Raw genomic sequence first — 21,743 nt, forward strand, 5'->3', positions numbered from 1 at the left:
TTGAACTTGGAACTCTCTTAACCAAACAGAAGTGGAGCCAAACACTTTGATTGTCACCTGTATCTGATAACGTTCTGAACTGTGGGAAACAAGGTCCACTTTTCATTTTGGAATTATTTCAAACTTACGGAGAAGTTGCAAGAGTAGAACAAGGAACTTCTCAAAAGAAATTGTCTAGAGTCAACATTTTATTCACTGGCTTTGTAACTTCTTATCGATCTGCCTATCTAATTGCACACACACCCCTTCCAAACACACATATATAAATTTTTTCAAAACCCTTTGAGAGTTAATTGCAGATATTATAGTCCTTTATCCCTAAAAAAATCTGAGTTGTTTTTTTTAAAGAATGACATTCTCTCACATAACCGAAGAGTAACAAGCTAAATCAGGGAAATGAAACTGTGTTTCCATAATATTAATCTAAACTCTAACCCCAGTTACATTTCATCCAGTTTTCCCAATTACGTCCTTTATAGCTAATATTTTTTTCTGGGTCAGGATCCCAAGATCACTCAGTTTCATTTAGGTTTTGTTTTTTCCCCCAATCTCTTTATTGTCCTTTAATCTGGCATAGTTGTTCAGTCTGTCCTTTCTTTCTTGACCTTGACAGTTATTTTGAACACTTTCTTCTATTTGGCTTGCTCTCATGTTCCCTCGTGATTCCAGGCAGGTGATGCATTGGGGCAGGAACCTCAGGGAACTGGCGTGTCTTTTCAGTGTGTGGTAACAGGTAGTACAGGTGTCGGTTTGCCCCAATACTGGTGAAATGGTGTCTATCGGATTTCTCCACTCTAAAGTTACTATTTTCCCCAAAAGCCGGATTTTAAACAGCATGAACTTAAGCAGTAACATAGGTGAACAAAATCTGCTAAAGAGTCCCTTGTTTCTACAGATGAACTTTGTGCCCCTCCCTACTTAAACCTTTCCCAGAGTCTTAATGATTAGGGGTCATTTGAGCTAGACAGCACCTTACATTTCACCTGGCTCCCCATTTCCCAGATGTGGGTGCTTACTACTGATGGGATGAGACGAGATTTGTGCTGCCCATTNTCTGAAAAAGCCGGCTTTCCCCAAAAGCCGGATTTTAAACGGCATGAACTTAAGCAGTAACATAGGTGAACAAAATCTGCTAAAGAGTCCCTTGTTTCTACAGATGAACTTTGTGCCCCTCCCTACTTAAACCTTTCCCAGAGTCTTAATGATTAGGGGTCATTTGAGCTAGACAGCACCTTACATTTCACCTGGCTCCCCATTTCCCAGATGTGGGTGCTTACTACTGATGGGATGAGACGAGATTTGTGCTGCCCATTTGTATCACTTAGTAGCAAAGGCTTTCCCATTTCCTTCATCTCTCCAACCTTCTGAGGGTGTCACGGGTGCTTGAGTTGGCTCCAAAATCTGGCGACTCTATAGCTGCATGATGTCCACAGGGTCCTGTCCTCAACGGGCCTGCTCAGGTCCTGTAGACTCATGCCTAGGGTTTCTTTTATGGAGTCATATATGGTCTCTCTCTTTTCCTGCTGCCTTCTATTTTTCCTAGCATTGCTGTCTTTTCCAGAGAACCCTGCTTTCTCAGAGTAAGACAACTTCAGTGCCTTCTGACTCCGCGAAGGAATAAAGCTCAGCTGGGTGCAGGAATCGCTTAAGTTTGGGAAATTCCTACTTAGGGACTTGGAGGCCGAATTCCTTCAAGGACATGGATGGTCTGCCTGTCGGACTCTTCCTCTCCCTGCCCACTGCCTTCCTGACGAACCCTGGAGGAGGCAGGCAGGGGACTCATGACGGTGGCAGGGGACAGAACAGGCCGAAGGCAGGCCAGGAGAGCCGGAGTTCAGAGCGCAGGTGTAGGCTGCTGACACACCACGCTCCCACCCTCCAAGCTCACTTGACCTAGACTTGGGGAAGTTCACCTTCTCTAACTCTCAGTTGTCTCATTGTTGAGATGGGGGTAGTATAAATGGGGGTGCATAATTCATGCTTTTGTTAAGACTGGGTGAGAATAGGTGTATAGCCGCTTAGCACAGTGTATGACCCCACGTCGGTAAATGTAGGCTATTACATTGAGGTCATTTTACTTTTGTGGGGGCAAGGGATGAGGAGGAACCAGGAATGGAAAACGACAAAGGGATTTTCCTCCCATCCTTGCTTCTTGGAACCCAGTGGGTTCACAGGGTTCACAGGGTTCACAGCCCAGGCGGTGGCCTAGGCCTGCGGTCCAGGCTGCGTGCCTGCTCTTATGAGGTCACCCTTACTAAGGACACAGGGGGACCCGGCCCCTGCCCACCCCAGGCACCCAGGGGTGCAGATTCAGGAGGCAACAACGCAGGCAGGAGTGCTGTCTCGGTGCCCTTGGGAACCCAAAGGCAGATGCAGGCCACGGCCAGGGCAGGTCTCCCCTTCTGTCCTGGGTCACCTGCAACCTAAGCAACATCGGGCTCTAAATTCTGCGCTCAGGAGCCGGCCGGGGCATCCGCGCATGCGCCCCGGCCTCCTGCTGCTGTTTGGCCGTTTCCATGACTACGAATTGGCTCCGCCTGGGGTCCCGGAGCGAGAAAATGAAGCTCAAGAGCCTCCTGCTCCGTTATTATCCGCCAGGTACCGGTCGGACCCCTCCGCCCTCGTGTGGGACCCTGGACCCCCGCGCTGGGCGGGTCTGCTGTGGAAGAGGGTGCGGAGGCCGAGGGAGCAGCGCGCTCCCAGAATGGGGGATCCCTGTGGGACAGGAAGCGGGGTGCTTCCCTCCAAGGTCTCCTTGCTCGTTCGGATCCTTGGCTCAAAACTTTAGACATGACTCTCTTAGGAAAGTCTTTAAACTTTTCCATGGCTGAGTTCGAATGCCTTCTGGTTTAGTTAAGAATGTGGGATGCAGAGGGCAAGGCGGGGGGTGGCCATGTTCTGGGATATTGGTTTCTGGGAGAGAAGACACCTGCAAGGGCCACGCCGGTTTTTATTTACCAAAGTCGGGGTGTGTTGAGCGTGAACAGAAAAACGCACGCTCAACGTAGCATCACGTTAGTGACCGCTTTCCCAACTACCGTATGGATCTGTCAACACTTTATTGAGTGGGGCTTTAAAGTCGGTCTCAGGCTTGGCTTCCAATGAGTTAAGGAAACATTGAAGCGAGCCCCTAGCATGCTGTAGTTTCAGGAGGATACACTCCTCTAGTTCTCTGCTTTCATAGGTGAGGGTATGGTCGCCTTTACACCGGTCACCCAGCTTGTTAGGGACAGAAATAGGAGCAGAACTCTTGGCTTCTAATTCAGAAATCACCTTAGACAAAAACAGGAGCTAAAATAAAAAGTCTGGAAAACTCACCACAGGCAGTGTAGTTCCCTCCCCCCCAGTGAAAAGCTCAGGTCTCCTGATGAGAACGTACCTGGGGGCCGGGGTGGGGTGGCTTTCTCTAATGTGAAGGGAACATTCCCAGGAAACACATTCATTTTCTTCCTTTTAGAATTCCAGTGAAAATGACACAGTAAGGCCCTAGATGGGAGAGGTAGGTAGTCTATGGAAAATTTTAAATTAAAATGAGCAGCTTGTTCTCTTTGAGCATTCCACAACCTGAGTTTGGGTTTGCCTGCATGCAGTCTGGTGCTAGTTCCATTGAAGAGAATGATAACTGGATGTCTTGAGTTCATTCGTTTGCTGTGGAGTGTAGGTCAAGGATCTGAGCTCTGGGGTCATATCTGCTCTCACCATGTCAAAATCTAGCAACTCGGGCAGTTTGTTTGGACCTGTCGAGAGGCCGGTGGATGGTGACCCCGGCACCCACCCTTAAGGCCACCTGACCCTTTCCAGTTACTCTGCCTCTTACCTCCCTCCCTTCTGAGTAAACCTCCTGGAAAGTGTGTTGGGTCCAGTTTCTCATCTCCCTTCTGCCTTGAGCATTATTTTGTCATGTTTTCATTCTTGTTGCTCCACTGCAACTGCCCTTTTCAAGATCCCCAATCACCACCCGATGGCTGAATCCCCTGACAGCATCGAAGTCCTTGCCTTTTTGTACCTGACAGCAGCATTCGACCCATTTGGCCTTTCTGCCCTCCTTTGGCGTCCAGGACACCTGTTTTATCTTCTGCTCCTTTGTCACTCCTCAGGCCCTCTTGTTGACGTCTCTTCTTTTGTTTCGATCTTAATGTTGGAGTGTCCGAGAACTGTCCTTGAACCTTTCTATCTACACTCACTGACTAGGTGATCTCATCTATCCTCAAGGCTTCAGAAGCCCCTGGGCAAGCCTAGCTGCTTGCCCGACTTCATTCGATGTCCAGTGTGCATCTTACCTGGGCCTCCTGTGGTCTTCCTCGCCTAGGTCGATGGCAGCTCCCTTTCTCCCCTATGGCTCATGTCAAAGCTGTGGGCGCCTCCTTTTCTCCTCTCTCGCACGCTCCACATTAGGTCCAGTAACAAACCCTTCCAGCTCGCCTTTAGATGTAGTCATTCAGTGCTTCCTGGGTGATTTTGCTGTGCGAACATCCTAGAGTACACTTACACACACCTAGATGGCCTGGCCTGTTTGCAGGCTTAGACTAGATGGTACAGCCTGTTGCTCCCAGACTGGAAGCCTTCGCAGCGTCTCACCGTACGAGACAGCATGAGTTTAAATGAAGCACAAGGAAAAGGATGCAATCAAGAAGCGCAGTAAACACAGATGTATGAAGCTGCTGCTGGCATAACACAGCAAACTGTTTCACAGCAAACATTTTTTTATATAAGCAGAAAGAGTGTGTTCTAAAATAATGATAAAAGTATAATGAATACAGAAGCCAGAGACATCATAAGGATAGTCATTTACTATCCTTATCAAGTATTAGGCACTGCACCTACTTGGATGTGCCACAATTGCAGGTGATTGGCAGTCAGTAGGTTGGTTTGCACCACCATCACTACAAACTCGTGATCATGTCCGTGTTCGGCTCTCCAGTGGCTTTTACTTAAAGTAAAAGGACCGTGATCTCTGAGGTCATAATGTCCGAGGCCCTACAGGATCCTCACCTGCTTTTGCTTCCCTGACGTCCCCTGCTTCCCCATCCAGCGACACCACTTTCCTCCGTGTGCCTTTGACGGGCCTGTTGTGCCCCACTCAGGGTCTCTGTAGTTGCTGGTTTTTTTTTTTTTTTTTTTCCTCCTGGTGATCAGCTTCCCCTGGACACCTGCATAGCACTCTCACCATTTTTTTAAAACTCTTTCCTAAAAAGTAAGTGGTAAAGTGAAACCTCCCTTTCTAGAATTTTCAGTTATTTCTCCAGATATTTATAGCCCGTTCCTTGCTTTGCCTTAGCATTACCTCATTCCAACATCATTTTACGTATTTATTTTAGTCTCCCCAACTGGAACAAAAGCTTCTCAAGGGTAGGAACTTTGTCTGTTTTGTCTACCACTGTATCTCTACCACTGTATCTCTAGCACTGCAAATGGAGAATGATGCGTGTATAGGCATTCCATGTTTGCTGAGTAAATGAATGAGTTCAGTGAGATGGTGTGTGTTAGGAATGCCTAAAACTACCTGAAATGGGAATAGGTTGACGTGATCTCCAAGGTCTATTCCAGCTGTACAAGTCCAGGGTTCCAACAGGAATCTGATTCAGGTGAAACTCAAGCTTCAGACTCCTGCGTGCGACGACTGCCTTAATGATTATCTTCTAATGAGGGCATATCACTCAGCATGTTAGACGCTTAATTTTCGAATTCCAATCTGAGCATGTATTGTATGCAAATTTCCGAGGTACGCCGGAATAGCAGGTGGGCGCTGCAATAACATTATAAATAGGAAAAAAAATCACTTGCCACTGAATCACCCCCATGGTTCCTTTATTCCTCTGGTCTATAAAGCAATTTTGTTTTGCCTCCTAATCCTCTCCTTACAGTCCTCCCACTTTCCTTTGAATAATGTATAGGTCAGGAGCATTGTCTTGTTGGCATCCACTGAAGGGTCCCTCCCCACACCTGAATTCCTGACTAAAGGTACAGAGCAATAACATGACTAATGCAACATGAGGCATTTCCTTTTCATCTTGGTTACATCATTAATTCATAAGCATTTCTCTGCATGAAGAGTAGGTGTTGAATACGTGCTTTCCAACTGACTCAGGTATAACAGCCTTTGTCTTTTATTTATCGGGCAGAGTCCCTTGTTGTTTGGCTAGGAGAAGGAATGAAATAAACATTAATTAATTAAACTGATGAATGTTATCAGCACTTTAAAAGTTTCTGTTGACTGAATATGATCTGAGTAAGGAATCCTCACGTCTTTTCGAAGCTTAGCCTTTTAGTACATTGCAGAATTTGGGGGTTAGTGGCTCCTTAACTCAGTGTTTTGGGAATTATACCTGTTGAATAATAATTCACAACCAGGGGGAGATCAGGAACATTCAGATACTGTGGGGAGCAATTGCTGAGCATCTCTGTGTATTTTATGACCATTTTCTTTAGTGCCTGTGGCCCAGTGTCTTCTCGCTTGGTAGGTCAGTGAGCGTGGGAAAGGGGACCATACTACACTGCCTTGGCGCTTGGCGCAGTGAAAGAGTTAATGCACACGTTTTGGATTTTGTACTTCATTTTTGAGAGTCCATTTGTATATCAGCCCAACTAATTTTTGGTAGTCAACCTAAAGGCCTTCAACACTTTTCGTTTCATTAGAAATAAGACAGTTGAGAATAAGGAAAGTGGAATTGTGTAAGTTTGTTTTTAAATCTTTTAAAAATTTGTTTCCTATAGACGTTAGATTATGCCGTGTGGGCTATCAAATACTAATTCTTTCAACATTTTCCTGAGTTACAGATCATGATTATTTTACTTATTCATTGTTTATATCATCTATTTACTCACCTGTTTACTCAATGCCTATTTTTCTCAATAATAAATAGTAAATTTGGAGTACTCTTATCTATAGTGTAAAAAACTTAAATTCATGGAGTCCTTGATGATAATGATGCTGTAAAGTGATAGAAACATTGTACATTTCAAGGTACTGTCTGTGGAGTTTTCAATCAACTTTATGGGGACTTTGGTCTTTAAAAATCTATATTCTAATAATGTTGATCCCTACCATTTTTCTTCCTTTTTCTCTATGTTCTTATTTTTCAGCTACTTTTTAAGTAAAAAGTAATACTTATATAACCAAAATCATGAAAAATGCATTAAAGAATAGCTAATGTATTTCTTACTGAGGTTAGGGGCATTTTTGTCTATTTATTGATTACTGTTTTTCTTTGTTAGCAAATGGACTGTTCATGCTTTTTGTCAATTTTTTTAAAATTAAAATTATTTGAGTTTTATATTAAATTCATTAAGTTTGTATTTAGAGTTAAAATTACTTTTTAATTATCTTTTGTGTTTAACTTTGTGGCATCTTTACTATGTAGAAGCTTAAAATATTTCAGACAAATCCATCAATTTTTTCTTTTTTAGCTGTTGAATTTCACATCATACTTAAAAAGCCAATTACAAACCCTAAGATAAAAATATACTCATTATTTACACCAATTTATATTTTACTCTTAATAGTAAATTTTCTTTTTTATCCAAGAAAAGATATTTATTTATTTATTTGTTTATATTTTTAAAATATATGTTATTGGTTATGCTATTACAATTGTCCCATTTTTTTCTCCTTTGCACCCCTCAGCTTGGTACTCCCCATCCCTCCAGCAGTCCCTTCCTCAGTTCATGTCCATGGGCTGTGCGTATAAGTTCTTTGGCTTCTCCGTTTCCTGTACTATATTTAACACCCTCTGTCTATTTGTACCTACCAATTACGCTTCTTATTTCCCGTACCTTTTCCCTCATTCTCCTCCTTCCCCCTCCCAGCTGATAACTCCCCAAATGATTTCCATATCTATGATTCTGTTCCTATTCTTGCTTTTTGTTTTTTGTTTTTTAGATTCAGTTATTGATAGTTGTAATTTTCTTGCCATTTTAACCTTCATAGTTTTGATCTTCTTTTTCTTAAACAAGTCCCTTTAACACTTCATATAATAAGGGCTTGGTGATGATGAACTTTTTTAGCTTTACCTTGTCTGGGAAGCACTTTCTCTGCTTTTCAATTCTAAATGATAGCTTTGCTGGATAAAGTAATGTAGGTTGTAGGCCCTTGCTTTTTTTCACTTGGAATATTTCTTGCCAGTCCCTTCTTGCCTGCCAAGTTTCCTTTGAGAAATCAGCTGATAGTCTTATGGGAACTCCTTTGTAGGTGAATGTCTCCATTTCTCTTGCTGCTTTTAAGACTGTCTCTTTATCTTTAATCTTGGGTAATGTAATTATAATGTGTTTTGGTGTGGTTCTCTTTGAGTCCAACTTGTTTGGGACTTTCTGTGTCTTTCTTGTTTTTCTGTGCTTCCTGGACTCATATGTCTATTTCCTTTGCCAATTAGGGAAGTTTTCTTTCATTATTTTTTTCAATAAGTTTTCAATTTCTTGCTCATCCTCTTCTCCTTCTGGCACCCTTATGATTCAGATGTTGGTGTATTTGGAGATGTCCCAGAGGCTTCTTATACTACTAACCTTGTTTTTTGACATCTTGTTTCTTCTTGCTGTTTGGGTCAAATGCTTCTTTCTTTCTTATGTTCCAAGTCATTAATTTGAATCTCAGCCTCCCCCTGTTCACTGTAGATTTTTCTTTATTTCACTTTGTGTAACGTTCATTTCTTCTTTTATATTGTTGCCATATTCAATGAGTTCTTTGAGAATTCTGACCACCAGTGTTTTGAACTCTGCATCTGATAGGTTGGTTAACTCCATTTCCTTGTGGTCTTTTTCTGGAGTTTTGATCTGTTCTTTCATTTGGGCCATATTACTTTGTCTCCTCAATTTGGCAGCCTCCCTGTGTTTATTTCTGTGTACTAGGTAGAGTTGTATTGACTCTCTGTCTTAGAACAGGCACCTGTGAATTGTGTGGGGTGGAGCTTGAGGTAATTGCCAGAGTGGGGCAACCTCCTTCATTGCTCTGTGGTTCTGTGTGCGGGGAGGACTCGGAAAGGGGTCAGTGCTGCTCTCTAGCTTCTGGAGGTTTGCCTGGTGCTCGCCCCATTTCCCCTCACTTCACCCACTCCTTGTATGTGACCGGCACCCTTCCAGCTATTGCCCTGGTGCTGAATCCCAGAGTGGGTGGATTTGCGTATGTTTTAAGGCCACGCAGTCCCTTTAAGTGGAATCTCCTGAAAGTCTGGCAGTTTCTTCCACTGCCCCACCCACCAGTGGTTTTTACAGCCAGAAGTTCTGGGGACTTATCTTCCCGGTGCCAGATCCCTGGGTTGTGAGGTCTGCCGGGGCCTGGGATCCCTCGCTCCCAAGTTGTCTCTCCCAATTTTTATCCACCTGTCTGTCTCTGCTGCTGCCTCATCACATCTCCTTGCCTCTCCACCCATCCCCAAGTTTCTTCCCTTCCTACCCATCTGGGTGAATGTGGCTTCTTTCCTTGGTTGTCGGACTTCCATACAGTTTGGATTTCTGACAGTTCTTGGTGTTATTTGTTTTGAAGCCTAGTTGTAATTCTTTCTGTGATTGCACAAGAAGGCAAAACATGTCTACTTAGGCCTCCAGCTTGACTGGAAGTCCCTAAAATTTCTAATCAGCTTAGAATATATTTTTGTACATCATGTGGTAGAATTATAGATTTATTTTTTTCAAATTTCAGCTGGTTATTAAATCACTATGTATCGAATAGTGGATTCTTCCACTACTAATTTGAAATACCACCTTGACTTCATTTTTAAAACAGATGTCTCATATAAAGGCAATTCTATTTCATTGGTCTCATTTTGCGTCAGAATCACAATTTATTGTTATAATATTTGGTCAATTTTCAAATTTTGAAATATAGAATCATTATAATTACTTTAACTCCCCAGATTAATTTTGGCATCTGCTACACCAAATTGTGTAGTGATTCTCAAGTTGTAGGGGCCCTTGAATCTCATCAAAGTGGGGCCTCAGGATCCTATCTTTTTTCATAATAATGATATTTGCTTTTTCAGTGAATTGACACTTGCACTAATGGTACAGAAGCAGCGGAAGGTGAAACTACCGATTCCTCTTTACAAACCAAGCAGTGGCCCCAAACTCTGATGGCGGTCACTGTTTTCCTCGCCAACGCAGGCTTGCTTTAGTTCCAACGGCAGCTTAGTTTTCTGAGGCCTTGCAACGCTGGTCTGCTTGGTTTTTCTGATGCTGCCAAGGCTGCTTCTTGCTCAGTTTCTGCTGGTACCACTTGCAAGGGCAGAAGGTTTATCCCAGTATGCCTGTTCTCACTGGGTGACCTGGGAGCGGGGGACAAAACCCTGGTTATGCCCATGGCTTGAAAGGCAGGCACATTGCTTAGGTACCTGGCTGTAGCGTGGCATCTGGGACATCCGGGGACTTCATTGCTGCCTTCCTGGAGGTGGATGACGCTGCCCACCGATGGCCTGTTGTGAAGTGGGGTCTGGAAGATCCTGGCACTTCCCTAACACGGCTAGAGCAGAGCGAGATGGCTACCCGTGCCCCGGCTGAGGGGTGCACGTTGGAAAAGTCTGGGGCTCTGTTGCTGTGCCTGGTGCAGGCAGATCAGACAGCTGCTGGGCGCAGCTTTGCAGTGGGAATGAGCCAGCCTGGCGTGCAAGCTGCCTAGTGGTGGGTAGGCCTCCCTGTTAACTCTTTGAGCTCCCTTCCCAGTCTTTTGGCCACAGCAAGCAAGCTTTCTTGCGGTTGCTGATGCCTTTGGTCCCCAGTGTGTGGGTGGAGGGAGATAACAGGAGAATCCAGGGAATTCACCACGCTGTCATTCCTCAAGTCCTGAGGCCTCCGGAAAGTCCACCTTCTACCCAGCTCGATTATTTTGTTTTTCCTGATGAGTCATTTCAAGGGTATTTGCTTGTATTTAGAGGAAGGACCAAGAAGTAAGGAGTTTACGTGCTTTTGTTTTAGAATCAGACATCACTGCGTATGTTTTGAAAAATCCAAAAAAAATTGAGAACTAGAAATAAAATAAATTGTCAAAGTAGATTAACTTTGGACATGGATTGTCGTGTTTTGTAGCGTGTTTGTTTGTTTATTTTTACAGGGATTATGTTGGAATATGAGAAAAGTGGGGAACTGAAGACCAAATCCATAGATTTGCTTGATCTCCATCCCAGGTAAGCTGGCCGCGCGTCGCAACGTGTGAACCACATCCAGTCTCTTACCGGAACCCCTGCCACAGGGCGATGTGCGGGTGAGCGGCGTGAACCCAGACGGGGCATCGCTTCCAGAAATGTTCGGTGGTGTGTCATTTCTCTTTGTCTCAGCGAGTGCTCCCTGAGTGTTTTGTTGAGTACGGAGAAGGTGGAAAATGGATCATTAGTCTCTCCTTTTTTTTCTAAATAGAACTTGAAAAAAAATAAACCTTTTCGTTTAGAACAGTTCTAGAAAAGTTGTGGAGAGAAAGTTCCCACACACCCCATACTCAGTACGCCCTGTTACTATTGTCTCAGATTAGTGCGGTACATTTGTCAGTCATCCAGGAGTCAGTACTGGTATGTTCCTATTAACTTAAAACTGTAGTTTGTTCAGGTTTGTTTTGTTTGTCTTTCACCGAAGTCTCTTTTTCTCTTCCAAGATCCCCTCCAGGATCTCAGCTGACATTTAGTCGTCAAGCTCCCCGGGCTGCTCCTGGCTGTGCCAATGTCTCAGACTGTCCGTGCTTTTGATGATGGTGACAGTTTGGAGGAGTGCTGGTTATGACATTTTAAGAATATTACTGAGCTTGTTATTTTCTTGGGAGATAAACATCTCATAGCACCGACTGCACACCCTCTTCCTCTTAACTTGCCCTGGGGCACAGTTCGGAGAACCAGATTTTTGTTTCCGAGGCTTGTGTGCGCAGAGGAAAAACCCCTGTGAGGCCGTGTTGGCCAGGACCCATTCCCTTTGGGACATCTTATGCAAAACTCCACTTCAAGAGACAGAATCGGAGTAGTGGTTATGCCTGTGTGAGCCTGCATTCAGATGAGGTGGAGATATTCTCAATGGGAGAGAGAAAAAAAAACCACGGCAATATGTGTTTAGAGTAGCACCCCAGAGAAATAAGTGACTTTTCCACTGTGGCTGTCCTTTGGTTTGTCCGGATTCGTTGGGAGGGAGCCAGAGACTGTCACCAAAGGGCCCTCGCACATAACCAAAATGAAACAGTACATGAGCTGCTCTCTAGTTTTAAAATAAACCCAAACAGCCTCACGGCTGGCGAGGGCAGCTGCCGGGTCTGGAATCTGTGTTGGGTTGAGAACAGGTGTGGCTGAGACAGTGCTGCTTAGGGTGGGGTCCACATGTTGTTATGGAGAAGGTCCTCAGGAGGCATTTTTGTTTTTTTAACTCAAAGAGTAAACAGTAGCAAAGGCAATGCCATCGAATTTCATCTGCATTAATCTTTGTTTAACCTATTTTCAGGGAAGACAGGGCCTTGGATTAAATCAAGCTTTTTTGCTCTTTTTTTTGTAAAGGGAACATATTATTCGTGTGATTATGCCAGCAGGTGCAAAGTCCTCTTGTTAGGACACTTGATTTTTTTTTTTTAGTCAGTAATGATGTATTTGCACCTTCTATGTGTAAAGCCCTAGATTAGAGTTTATGAGATGCTATGAAGATGCTAATTGTAATTCCTGCCTTCGTGGGCTGCTTGCCTAATTGAAGAAACAATTTGTATGAAACAGAAGAACATCCGATGAGTGGCGCAGATAAACTTCCAGCTAGAGATTCAGAACAGCGCAGACTTGTGTTTAAAAACTGGAGATCTTTAGGATGTTGTAGTTATCCTATAATGTCAATAAACGTCTCAAGGTCTTGTTTTTAAAGTATACATACTTTTTTCTAGTTCTGCTCAAGAATCTGGAAGTATCCTGCACTAAAAACGCTTGCGTTATATACGACACCCTGGAGCTACTATTCTGGAAAAGAGCGATTAGGATAGGACCGCAGGGATGGGGTGTGTGGGTTAAATACCTGGGTAATTTAGAGCTTGCTAAGAAGTCTATCAATTCATAGCATTTGTTGGAAACTTTTTCAAAAAGGCATTATTATGTTTTTAATTCTTATGAAAGCTTGATTTTTTCACTCACTGACTGTCTTGGAATTTATCAAAGGCAGCATTATAAAACGTCTCTGCTTTATTTCCAAATATTCTGGTGGGTTGTCTTTCCTGAGAGCCGGGGCCGTATCTTTCGCACACCCAGCACCTCGGCTGCAGCAGGTTCTTAGTACGTGTTAACAGAATGAGTCATCTCTCGCTCATGCCGTGTGCAACACTGGAGCCTGGGAAGTGTTTATTGATGGAGAGACGGAGGGCACTCATCAGAGTTAGAGTTTCTGGGAAGTAGACACTGAGACAGCAGTAGGTGGGTGAAAGGTTGCTGGGCAGGGACACCTGTGACAGACCGAAGGATGAAGAAAGGCTGGGCAGAGGGAGCCCTGAGCCATGATGGGACTGATTTGACAAAGATCTCTGATGGCCTAAAGGGGGGCTCTGGAGTAAAGCTTGCTGGTTGGAAGAGTCTTGCACAGGCTTAAAATGGCCAGACTCTAGCATCATCCCTTCGCTTGCGGTGGGCGGAGGGCTGCCGGGAAGAGCAAGCCCTGAGTGCAAATGCCAAGGTGGCTGTGGTGGGAGGTTGTCCACTGGAACTCATCACCTCCCTTCCTTGAAGGGAGGGTGCTGGACAGTGCGCCTTAGACACGTGTTTTGCAAAATTACCCCTTTTTAAATGTTTTGTGGTTTATAGCCATTCATATTTGTCTTGATATAATATTATTCTGGATTAGCAAAGTTTACCAGAATTGCAATAGATTATTTGAATACCGGGGAAAACCATGAATCTGGACTTGTTGGACCAGTTCTCTTGCAGGGAAATCAGGTTCTATCCAATAGGGAATATTAATTAAAATCATCATTGTTCTTTGAATGTTTATTTTTCGTTAGGTGCTTTCTCTTTCCTTAAAACTATATAAAGCCTAACCTTTCTAATTCTAGCTGTTTTATCACAAAGATACTTACAATAAAAGCATTGTAAATTAGAGGGTTGTTGCAGAATTAAACAAGAGAACATATGTAAAGTGGAAAGTACCAGGAACATTGAATATATGTTCACTTAAAAGAAAAAGAAGGCGAAAAACACAGAGAAAAAGCTCCTGTTCTGAACCAGTATGTACTTGGCCTCCTCCAGATAAGCCAACCAGAACCTTTGCACGCCCCACACCTGCCCCCATGGCGGAAGTCTCCGGCAAGGCAGGTGCGTTCTGGAGAACTCAGGTGGCCTCCATCCCTGACGCAGTGCTTAGTACTGAACCACATGCCCCCTGCCCCCCAGCCCCCTCTCCTCCCCACACCCCCACCCCCCGTCCCCAGATCTCTTGGTAGAGATGATGGTGTTCTTGACATTTTGTAAGTGCTGTGCTTCATAAAACAGTGCAACCTCCTGTAATGAATGCATCTGTGATTTTGGCCTGGGGAAAAGCGACTCTCTCCTTGTGCATTTCAGTACTGATGTGGATGCCTTAGTAGGAGAGATACAGAAAGCAGAGCCTCTCGTCGCCGCGTTGCAGTCAGACCAAGTCAGACTTTTCATACGGAGGCTGCAGGAGAAACTCGGTCAGCACAGTGACCACACATTCTATCTCTTCAAGGTAATGCGAGGTGGAACTTCAGGGGACTGGCTGAAATCCGATTCATTTGAGGTGAAATACAAACCCTGTGTTTTTTCTTGTCCCCTCAGTGCCTCGCATATATTTGCTAAGGCTAAGTCTCGATGAATGTTTGTTGAATGAATGAAATTCAAACATTGATTGCTTGGGGTTTAATAAAGATTTGTAGTAAATATATTTTTCTTTATAACAATAAATTTAGGGATGAGCATTAAGGCAGCTTTAAGTTATTGAGTAATTAAAATTATTTCTTCCAGTTAGAGTAATATTAAGAAGTTGTTTTTCATAGTATATCAATATTTCAGAAGTTCATGTGAACCAAACTATATTTCAGTAAATTATTTATTGACATGGATTATATAACAATTTAGTACAATGTAAGTATGCTTACTTTTCTTTATAGTTTTTGATTATGAAATTAAAAGTATAATAAAAGCAGTCTTACTTCAAGAACAACTTTCATTTTTTAATTAACATTTAATAGTTACTTCTAGAATTGCTTTATGTTACATTACTTTTATTATATATGATTTAAATATAATTATAGTAAAATATAGTTATTATTTACATACTCAACATATTCTATCTGACACAAAATATTCAGGCAATCTTTTGTATTCATTCATCCATTCAATTGAAGTTATTCTTGTAAATTTTTTTTGTCCAGCAGGTGGCATTGTTTAACTTCAAATAAGAGTGCTATAACTAAACTTGACCTTGTAATTTCTCCTTCAAGGGGAATATTGATGACAATGAAAGAAAACACTATTAATAGTTATACTCTGGTAGTAGATGTAAGCAAGACCATCCCAGCTTAGTCTATCACTCTGTCCCTAAACAAGCTATCTAATTTATGTACATTTGTCCAATAAATATAAGCATCCACTATATGCTAGATAATGTAGGGATTGAAAGACAAATAAAATAAGACATATCATGACTCTAAAAGAGCTTCAGGATTCAAAAAGTAATAATACATTGTAAACATATTTAGTATATTTCTTCTATATACTGTTCATATATATATACAAAACCATGTGTATTATGTAAAAACTACTATAAATTAGTGCTACTTGATATTTAATAGCAATAATTTATCTTAAAGGTAAAGACAGAAAACACAGATTCAGCTATATTTTCATGATTATTCATAACTACCAAACATATGGTTAGTGATAATAATGAAGGTACAATGCATTTTTCCTCATTTGTCCAGATATTGGGTATCATCCACTTATTAATATAATTAAGACAAACTTGAATATTTTTATTGGCTTGAAGTTAAAATTAATTAATTAAACTTAATTTTATTTGTGTGCAAATGAAAATGTTTTCTTTCATTCAAGGTTCTCCGAGCACATGTACTGCCACTGACTAACGTTGCCCTTAATAAATCAGGCTCTTGGTAAGCGTCTCTCTTTATTTTTAAAAAATAATTTAGTAGACTTTGTTTATAGAGCAACAGAAGATGAGGAGACTTCTCGTGCCCACCCTGTCCACACACACCTTACAGCTTCCCCTCTGACAACGTCCCCCAAAGTGCCGGGCATTTGTCACAGCTGGTGAACCTACAGTGACAAATACGTGTCCATCAAAGTCCACAGTTTTCGTGAGGGCTCACTCTTGGCTTTGCGTGTCCTGGGGGTGGACAAATGGGTAAGGACGTGTGTCCACCATTATGGCGTCACACAGAGCAGTTTCGCAGCCTGCAGACTTCTCTGGGCTCTGACTATTCACTTCTGTTTTTATTTTTCCATTTCTATTTAGTTCTATTATTCATAATATTTAACACTCAAGGGAAAAATTCTTTTTAAAATGAAGGTTGTGTATGTTTAAGGTGTACAAACATACAGCATACGTTTAAGGGGGTGATGATTTGATATACATAGGGAAGTAATACTAGTCAAGTTAATTAGTATTAGCATCTCACAGTTACCTTGTTAAGTGTGGAAAATTACTCTTTCAGCATATTTCCACGAATCCATATGGTGTCATTAACTGTAGTCATCATGCCTGTGTATCAGATACCTAGACTTAGTCATCCTATGTAATTGCAACTTTGTAACCTTGGACCAACACCTCCTCCTTTCTCCCATTCTCTAGTCCCTGGTAACTACTCCTGTTGTACCCTCAGGTTCTGTGAATTTAACTTCTTTTTAAGATTTCACATATAAATGAGATCAAATAGTATTTATCCTTCTCTATGTGGCTTATTTCACTTAGCATAAGGTTGTTCAGGTTTATCCATGCTGTCATAGCGGGATTTCCTTCTTTTTAAAAAAAATTTAATAAATATTTTATGTATTTATTTTTAGAGAGAGGGGAAGGGAGGGAGAAACAGAGGGAGAGAAACATCAATGTGCTAGAGCTACATCAATCATCAGTTAGTTGCCTCTTGCACACCCCGAGCTGGGAACCTGCCCTGCAACCCAGGTATGTGCCCCCCCTGGACTCGAATCTGCGACCTTTTGGTTCTCAGGCCAGTGCTCATTCCACTGAGCCACACCATCCAGGGCGGGTTTCTTTCTTTCGTATGACTGAATAATATTCCACTACCTATACCACACGTGCTTTATCCCTTCGTCCCTTGGCGGACACTGAGTACTGTTTCCGTTTTTTGGCGCTATGGACAGCACTGCAGTGAACACGGGAGTGCCGAGGGCTCTACACATTCCGATCACATTTCCCCTGGGTGTGTACATCCACCCACAAGTGCAACTGCTAGATCAGGTGGCAGTTCGACTTGTCATTCTCGGGGAACCACCACACTGTCTTCCATAATGACCGCACCCAAGTACGTCCTGGAAGAAGAGAGGAAGACAATGCCCGGAGGGGAAGTGAGGCTTCGCTGTCGCATCCGCCCACCTGGTTGGCTGAGCTTAGGCATCAGACTCTGTGTTCACCTTTTATCATTTCCACATTCAGACTCGCTGTCTGATGTGGTACCTTTTCTCCCCTGTGTTGGGGAAATACTGTTCTTAATGGAATATGTAAGAAATAGCTAAAATACTATTATTTTACTTTTAAATATTAAATATAAAAGGTCATTATAATATTAAATATTATATTGACCTCTATAAATAGCACTACCTTTCCCTTGGTAGACTAGTCCTGCTGAAGAATTGTGAAACACTAAGTGGGGGTTTATCGAACACTGGTTAGTGTCCAGCCATGCTCTGGGCCCTGGGGATGGTGGTGGTGAGCCAGGCGGGTAGAAGAACTAGCAGGTGTGAAACAAACGGCATGGGTCTCCAGAGACGAGCGAGGAGGTGTGTGTGGCTGCTGAGACACAGCCAGGGCTGCTGGCCTGGCGCACCATGGGCAGGAGTTTTGAAGTTTCCCGTAGACCACTGGAAAGCCTTTGAGGGAGATTTTAAAAAAATAGCTCCAATTTGGGTGAGGAAAATCCATTTGTAAGGACTATTTATGCGCCAAGAGCCATCAGAAGACGATTTCATTTGTTTAGGCAGGAGGTGGAGGTGCTGGAGCCTGTGAGAGTGGCCACAGCAGGGACGCACTCGGGGGTCAGGTGACGGAACTGACTGATAGGTGGCGTGTGGGACGTGAGAAGTAGAGAGGAACTGAGGGCGATAGTAAGATTTTATGGTCTGACCAATGGCAAGGTTGATGCTGGAGTTGCAAAGAGTGTTAGTGATGATCACTATTTAATATAATTATTTTTGTTATGAGACTGGTTATTGGCAGGAGTACTCTATTTTATTTATTGACTCCTTTTTGGTTTGGGATGACATTGGGAAGTTTCTCAGGCAAAGGGTTGAGATATTGCCTCCAATTTAACTGTCTGTTCTGCACACACCATTTCCAGTGTAGAAAGCATGACCTATGGGGTAGAATTGCAGGTAGAATTGCGGTCTTCATTAACTCACTGATAGTCTCACCTGGGGACTGATTTCTATCCCTGCATTAGCTTCATCACGGGGAGCTACGACCGCACCTGCAAGCTCTGGGACACAGCGTCGGGCGAGGAGCTGCACACCCTGGATGGCCACAGGAACGTGGTTTACGCCATAGCCTTCAACAACCCTTACGGGTAAGGCCACGCTCGCTCATTCCCGTTAATCCATCCATTCAGTCATCCCTTCCTCCACCAATGGGGGCGGGGGGAGGAAAGTAGGAAGACTGAGAACTAAAATGTACTGCGTGCCTGATGTGTGCTTTGAAACCCTTTTAAGTACTACCTTCAGTGCTTAAAGGGTATTAGGGGTTGGGATTAACATCCTCGATAAAGTGTATAAAGTTCAAGTTCCCACCCCAGGATCACACGGTAGTAAAGTGGGGAGCAAGACAAGCTCAAGGAGGGCCGCCTTTGTCCTTGGGAGTTCTCTGACTGGCAGTTCCTACTGGTATTTGTAGCGCTGGCTTGGTGCTTCTGGAGAATGTGACATGCATTGGTAAAAATGGCTTACTTTGTTAGGAAGTTCCTTTATGGTTTTACCAGAAAGAAAACAGTGTGTATAGTCACATGCGAAATAGCAGCACCAAATACAATAGATTATATTAAAGCTGATTTGTAGTTCATGGGCCGATGGACTTCCCAGGCTTTCTATCTTTCCGCACGATGTACTGCTGACAGCCGTGGTGGCACCTGGGCTCCCCCTGGACGCTTAACGTCTCTGCCCACCAGTTAGGTTCTCAGCTTCCCCAGAGTGGGTTGCATTTGTCCATGAACCTGGCTGTGTTGGTTGCCACATTTTGTTGTGTATAATGTGTCCTCATGTTTGTGTGCACATCGTATATGGGATTTTTATATCCATGGCATGTAATAATTATACCCATGTATAATGTGCATCCCTATTCTTCCCTCAAAAATTTGGGCAAAAAAGTGCTCATTATACATAGCAAAATATATTACTTAATTTCATTAAATTTTGCTTATAACTAAGGAAATATGAATGTGAAAATGAAGCTGTTTTTCTATAAAAACACAGAAAAGGCAAATATTTGCAAAAGCTTACTAAATGAAGTTGTAGATGAGATCAATGTAAAAATTGGAAAACACATTGTAAAAACTTTAAAAAATTCTGTATTCAGATTGTTCTGCAAGCATATTAAAATTTAAGTTCTGGTTGCATTGTAAAGAAAAGTTGGAAATGTGGAGGTTGGACATGGTTTATATACGGTTCCTCTAAGGCTGATGAGGAACCGAATAATTAGCTGACCCACAGTCGAAGGAAAGGTCTCAGCCTCTTGTCAAAAGATTGGCAAACGAATGTGTATCTGTCCGTATTTGAGTAAAAATTTAAACGTGTCTTTTTTCATGATTGCCTGCTTTAACTGACTTTTTCCATTAGCCAAGTTGCTCTGAGAAACATGGTTCTTTATTACAGTATACTGATGACTAGGACCGAACAGCAAATGTTTTGAAAGCTAAGACATCACGGTGACCCGTCCTGGGTAGAGTCTTGGAGGACCACAGGGGACTAAGGCAGAAGCATGAGAGGTGGGAGCTGCAGTGCCGGGGACCCCCGGGCCCAGCGACTCCGGCAGCTCAGGGTGTTTGGTGGGGCCTTTGCAGGCATGCTCAGTGGTCCCAGTGTCTCTAGTGAGACTCCAGCCTCCCTCCCCGTTTCAGAGCCTCCTGAGCAGTTGGAACTCCGTGCTGGAGGACTGTGTCACTGTGGGAGGTGTGTGAACAAAGGAGGGACACGGTGAAAGCACAGTTTCAGAAGAACCGTCCAGGCAGGAAGGAGGGGTCAGAGGGTGCGGGTGGGAAGAAACAGGAGGCAAGGAGGTGAGTCAGGAAGCAGATTGAGTAGCACCTTCGCCAGACGATAGGAGCAGCCTGGAATAGTGGTGGAGGCAATACAGTGTATTTTACAAAAGTTCACTGCCCTGGAGTGAAAATTTTATATCACAAATATTAAAACCTTGATGTCTAGATGGCTAGTGTCATATCTTTTGAAAGTGTGATATACTTTCTGAGCATGTTAACTGTAATGGCAAAATCAAACTTCATTGGTATTTTAAAATGATTAAGTATTTCAATTAAACTACAGAAAATTTAACTTTGATGTATACATTTTAAAATTGTAGAGACTGATATTTGTTATAGTACCTAATTACAACAGCTTGTGGAAGAGAAAGGTTTTTATTAAAAATGATAAATGATACTGTTTTCTTTCTAGTATAGTTTCTGCTTTTAACTGACATGTTATTTAAAGGCTTTTGAAAGTGTATCCTCTATGATACCACATCCTCTAACAGATGAGATCTTTTGGGGTGTGTATCTGAGCACAAAGTTTCTGAGGACGGAGTGGTAAGAAGCACTCCTCACAGATTGGCCCTTTTATTGGATTCCACCAAGAGCCCTCTGTAAAAACCCACTAGACCAGCTCCCTGTTATCTTAGTCTGACTGTGCAGGGGTGCACCGCAGTGACATTTTCCACTGCACTTGGGGGCATCGGGGTTTCAGCAAAATGAGTTCAAGGCAGTTGCCAAAAGAATAAGAGGGAGTGTTTATGTGTTTGTGTGTGTGTGTGTGTGTGTGTGTGTAAGAGAGAGAGAGAGGGAGGGAGATAAAGGGAGAAAGAGATGAATTTCAACTAGATTGGTGTTCATCTGTTTAATATATTAGGTGAGGAGTAAGCTTTGATTCAACCCAGTAATTCTAAAAATATTATAGTCAGCATCTTTTATAACACGGTGTCGTATGGATGTAGAGAAAGTGTGTGATAGAGCAGAAGTTGATCAGGGAACGACAGGAACTTGAGACCAACATCTCTGAGGCACGGGGGGGGGGGGGGGGGGGGGTGGGAGGGAAAGGAGTTGTAGTTANGAAAATGGAGGGAGGGGACTGATAAAAACCTCCCAGGGCTTTCTGGGTCTTTTGAGCAGAATTTGAAAGACAGCTGCTGACGGAAAATGTCTTAGACTGGATGCCACAAGAGAAAGCCTGGCAGAGGTTCCAGGTGCAGAATCGGCCTGTGGGTTAGGACGTGGGGGTGGGCAGGGTATATTTTCCAGGAGAAGCTGTCCCTGCAGCATTCCGGAAAGGGCCTCCCTTTCCTTGAGTATCAGAGACCAAAGGGATACCCCTGGGGGGTCTGAGAACAAAGGAGAGATGCAAGGCTCTGTGCTA

At 43.1% G+C, this 21,743-nt stretch overlaps 1 protein-coding gene across 1 annotated transcript in view; it reads left to right on the forward strand.

Annotated features, from left to right (window-relative positions):
* Positions 1 to 2,493: 2,493 nt before the first annotated feature.
* Positions 2,494 to 21,743, forward strand: part of DAW1 (dynein assembly factor with WD repeats 1) — a 35,792-nt gene continuing 16,542 nt past the window's right edge. The window contains exons 1-5 of the mRNA XM_037029321.1: positions 2,494 to 2,598; positions 11,036 to 11,108; positions 14,481 to 14,625; positions 15,990 to 16,048; positions 18,572 to 18,694. Of these exons, the coding sequence (XP_036885216.1) occupies positions 2,517 to 2,598; positions 11,036 to 11,108; positions 14,481 to 14,625; positions 15,990 to 16,048; positions 18,572 to 18,694 (482 nt within the window). The 5' untranslated portion in view covers positions 2,494 to 2,516. The remainder of the gene's footprint in view (positions 2,599 to 11,035; positions 11,109 to 14,480; positions 14,626 to 15,989; positions 16,049 to 18,571; positions 18,695 to 21,743) is intronic.

Source organism: Sturnira hondurensis, unplaced genomic scaffold (assembly GCF_014824575.4).
Source record: "Sturnira hondurensis isolate 20B ecotype Veracruz unplaced genomic scaffold, ASM1482457v3 Scaffold0020237, whole genome shotgun sequence".
NCBI lineage: Eukaryota > Metazoa > Chordata > Mammalia > Chiroptera > Phyllostomidae > Sturnira > Sturnira hondurensis.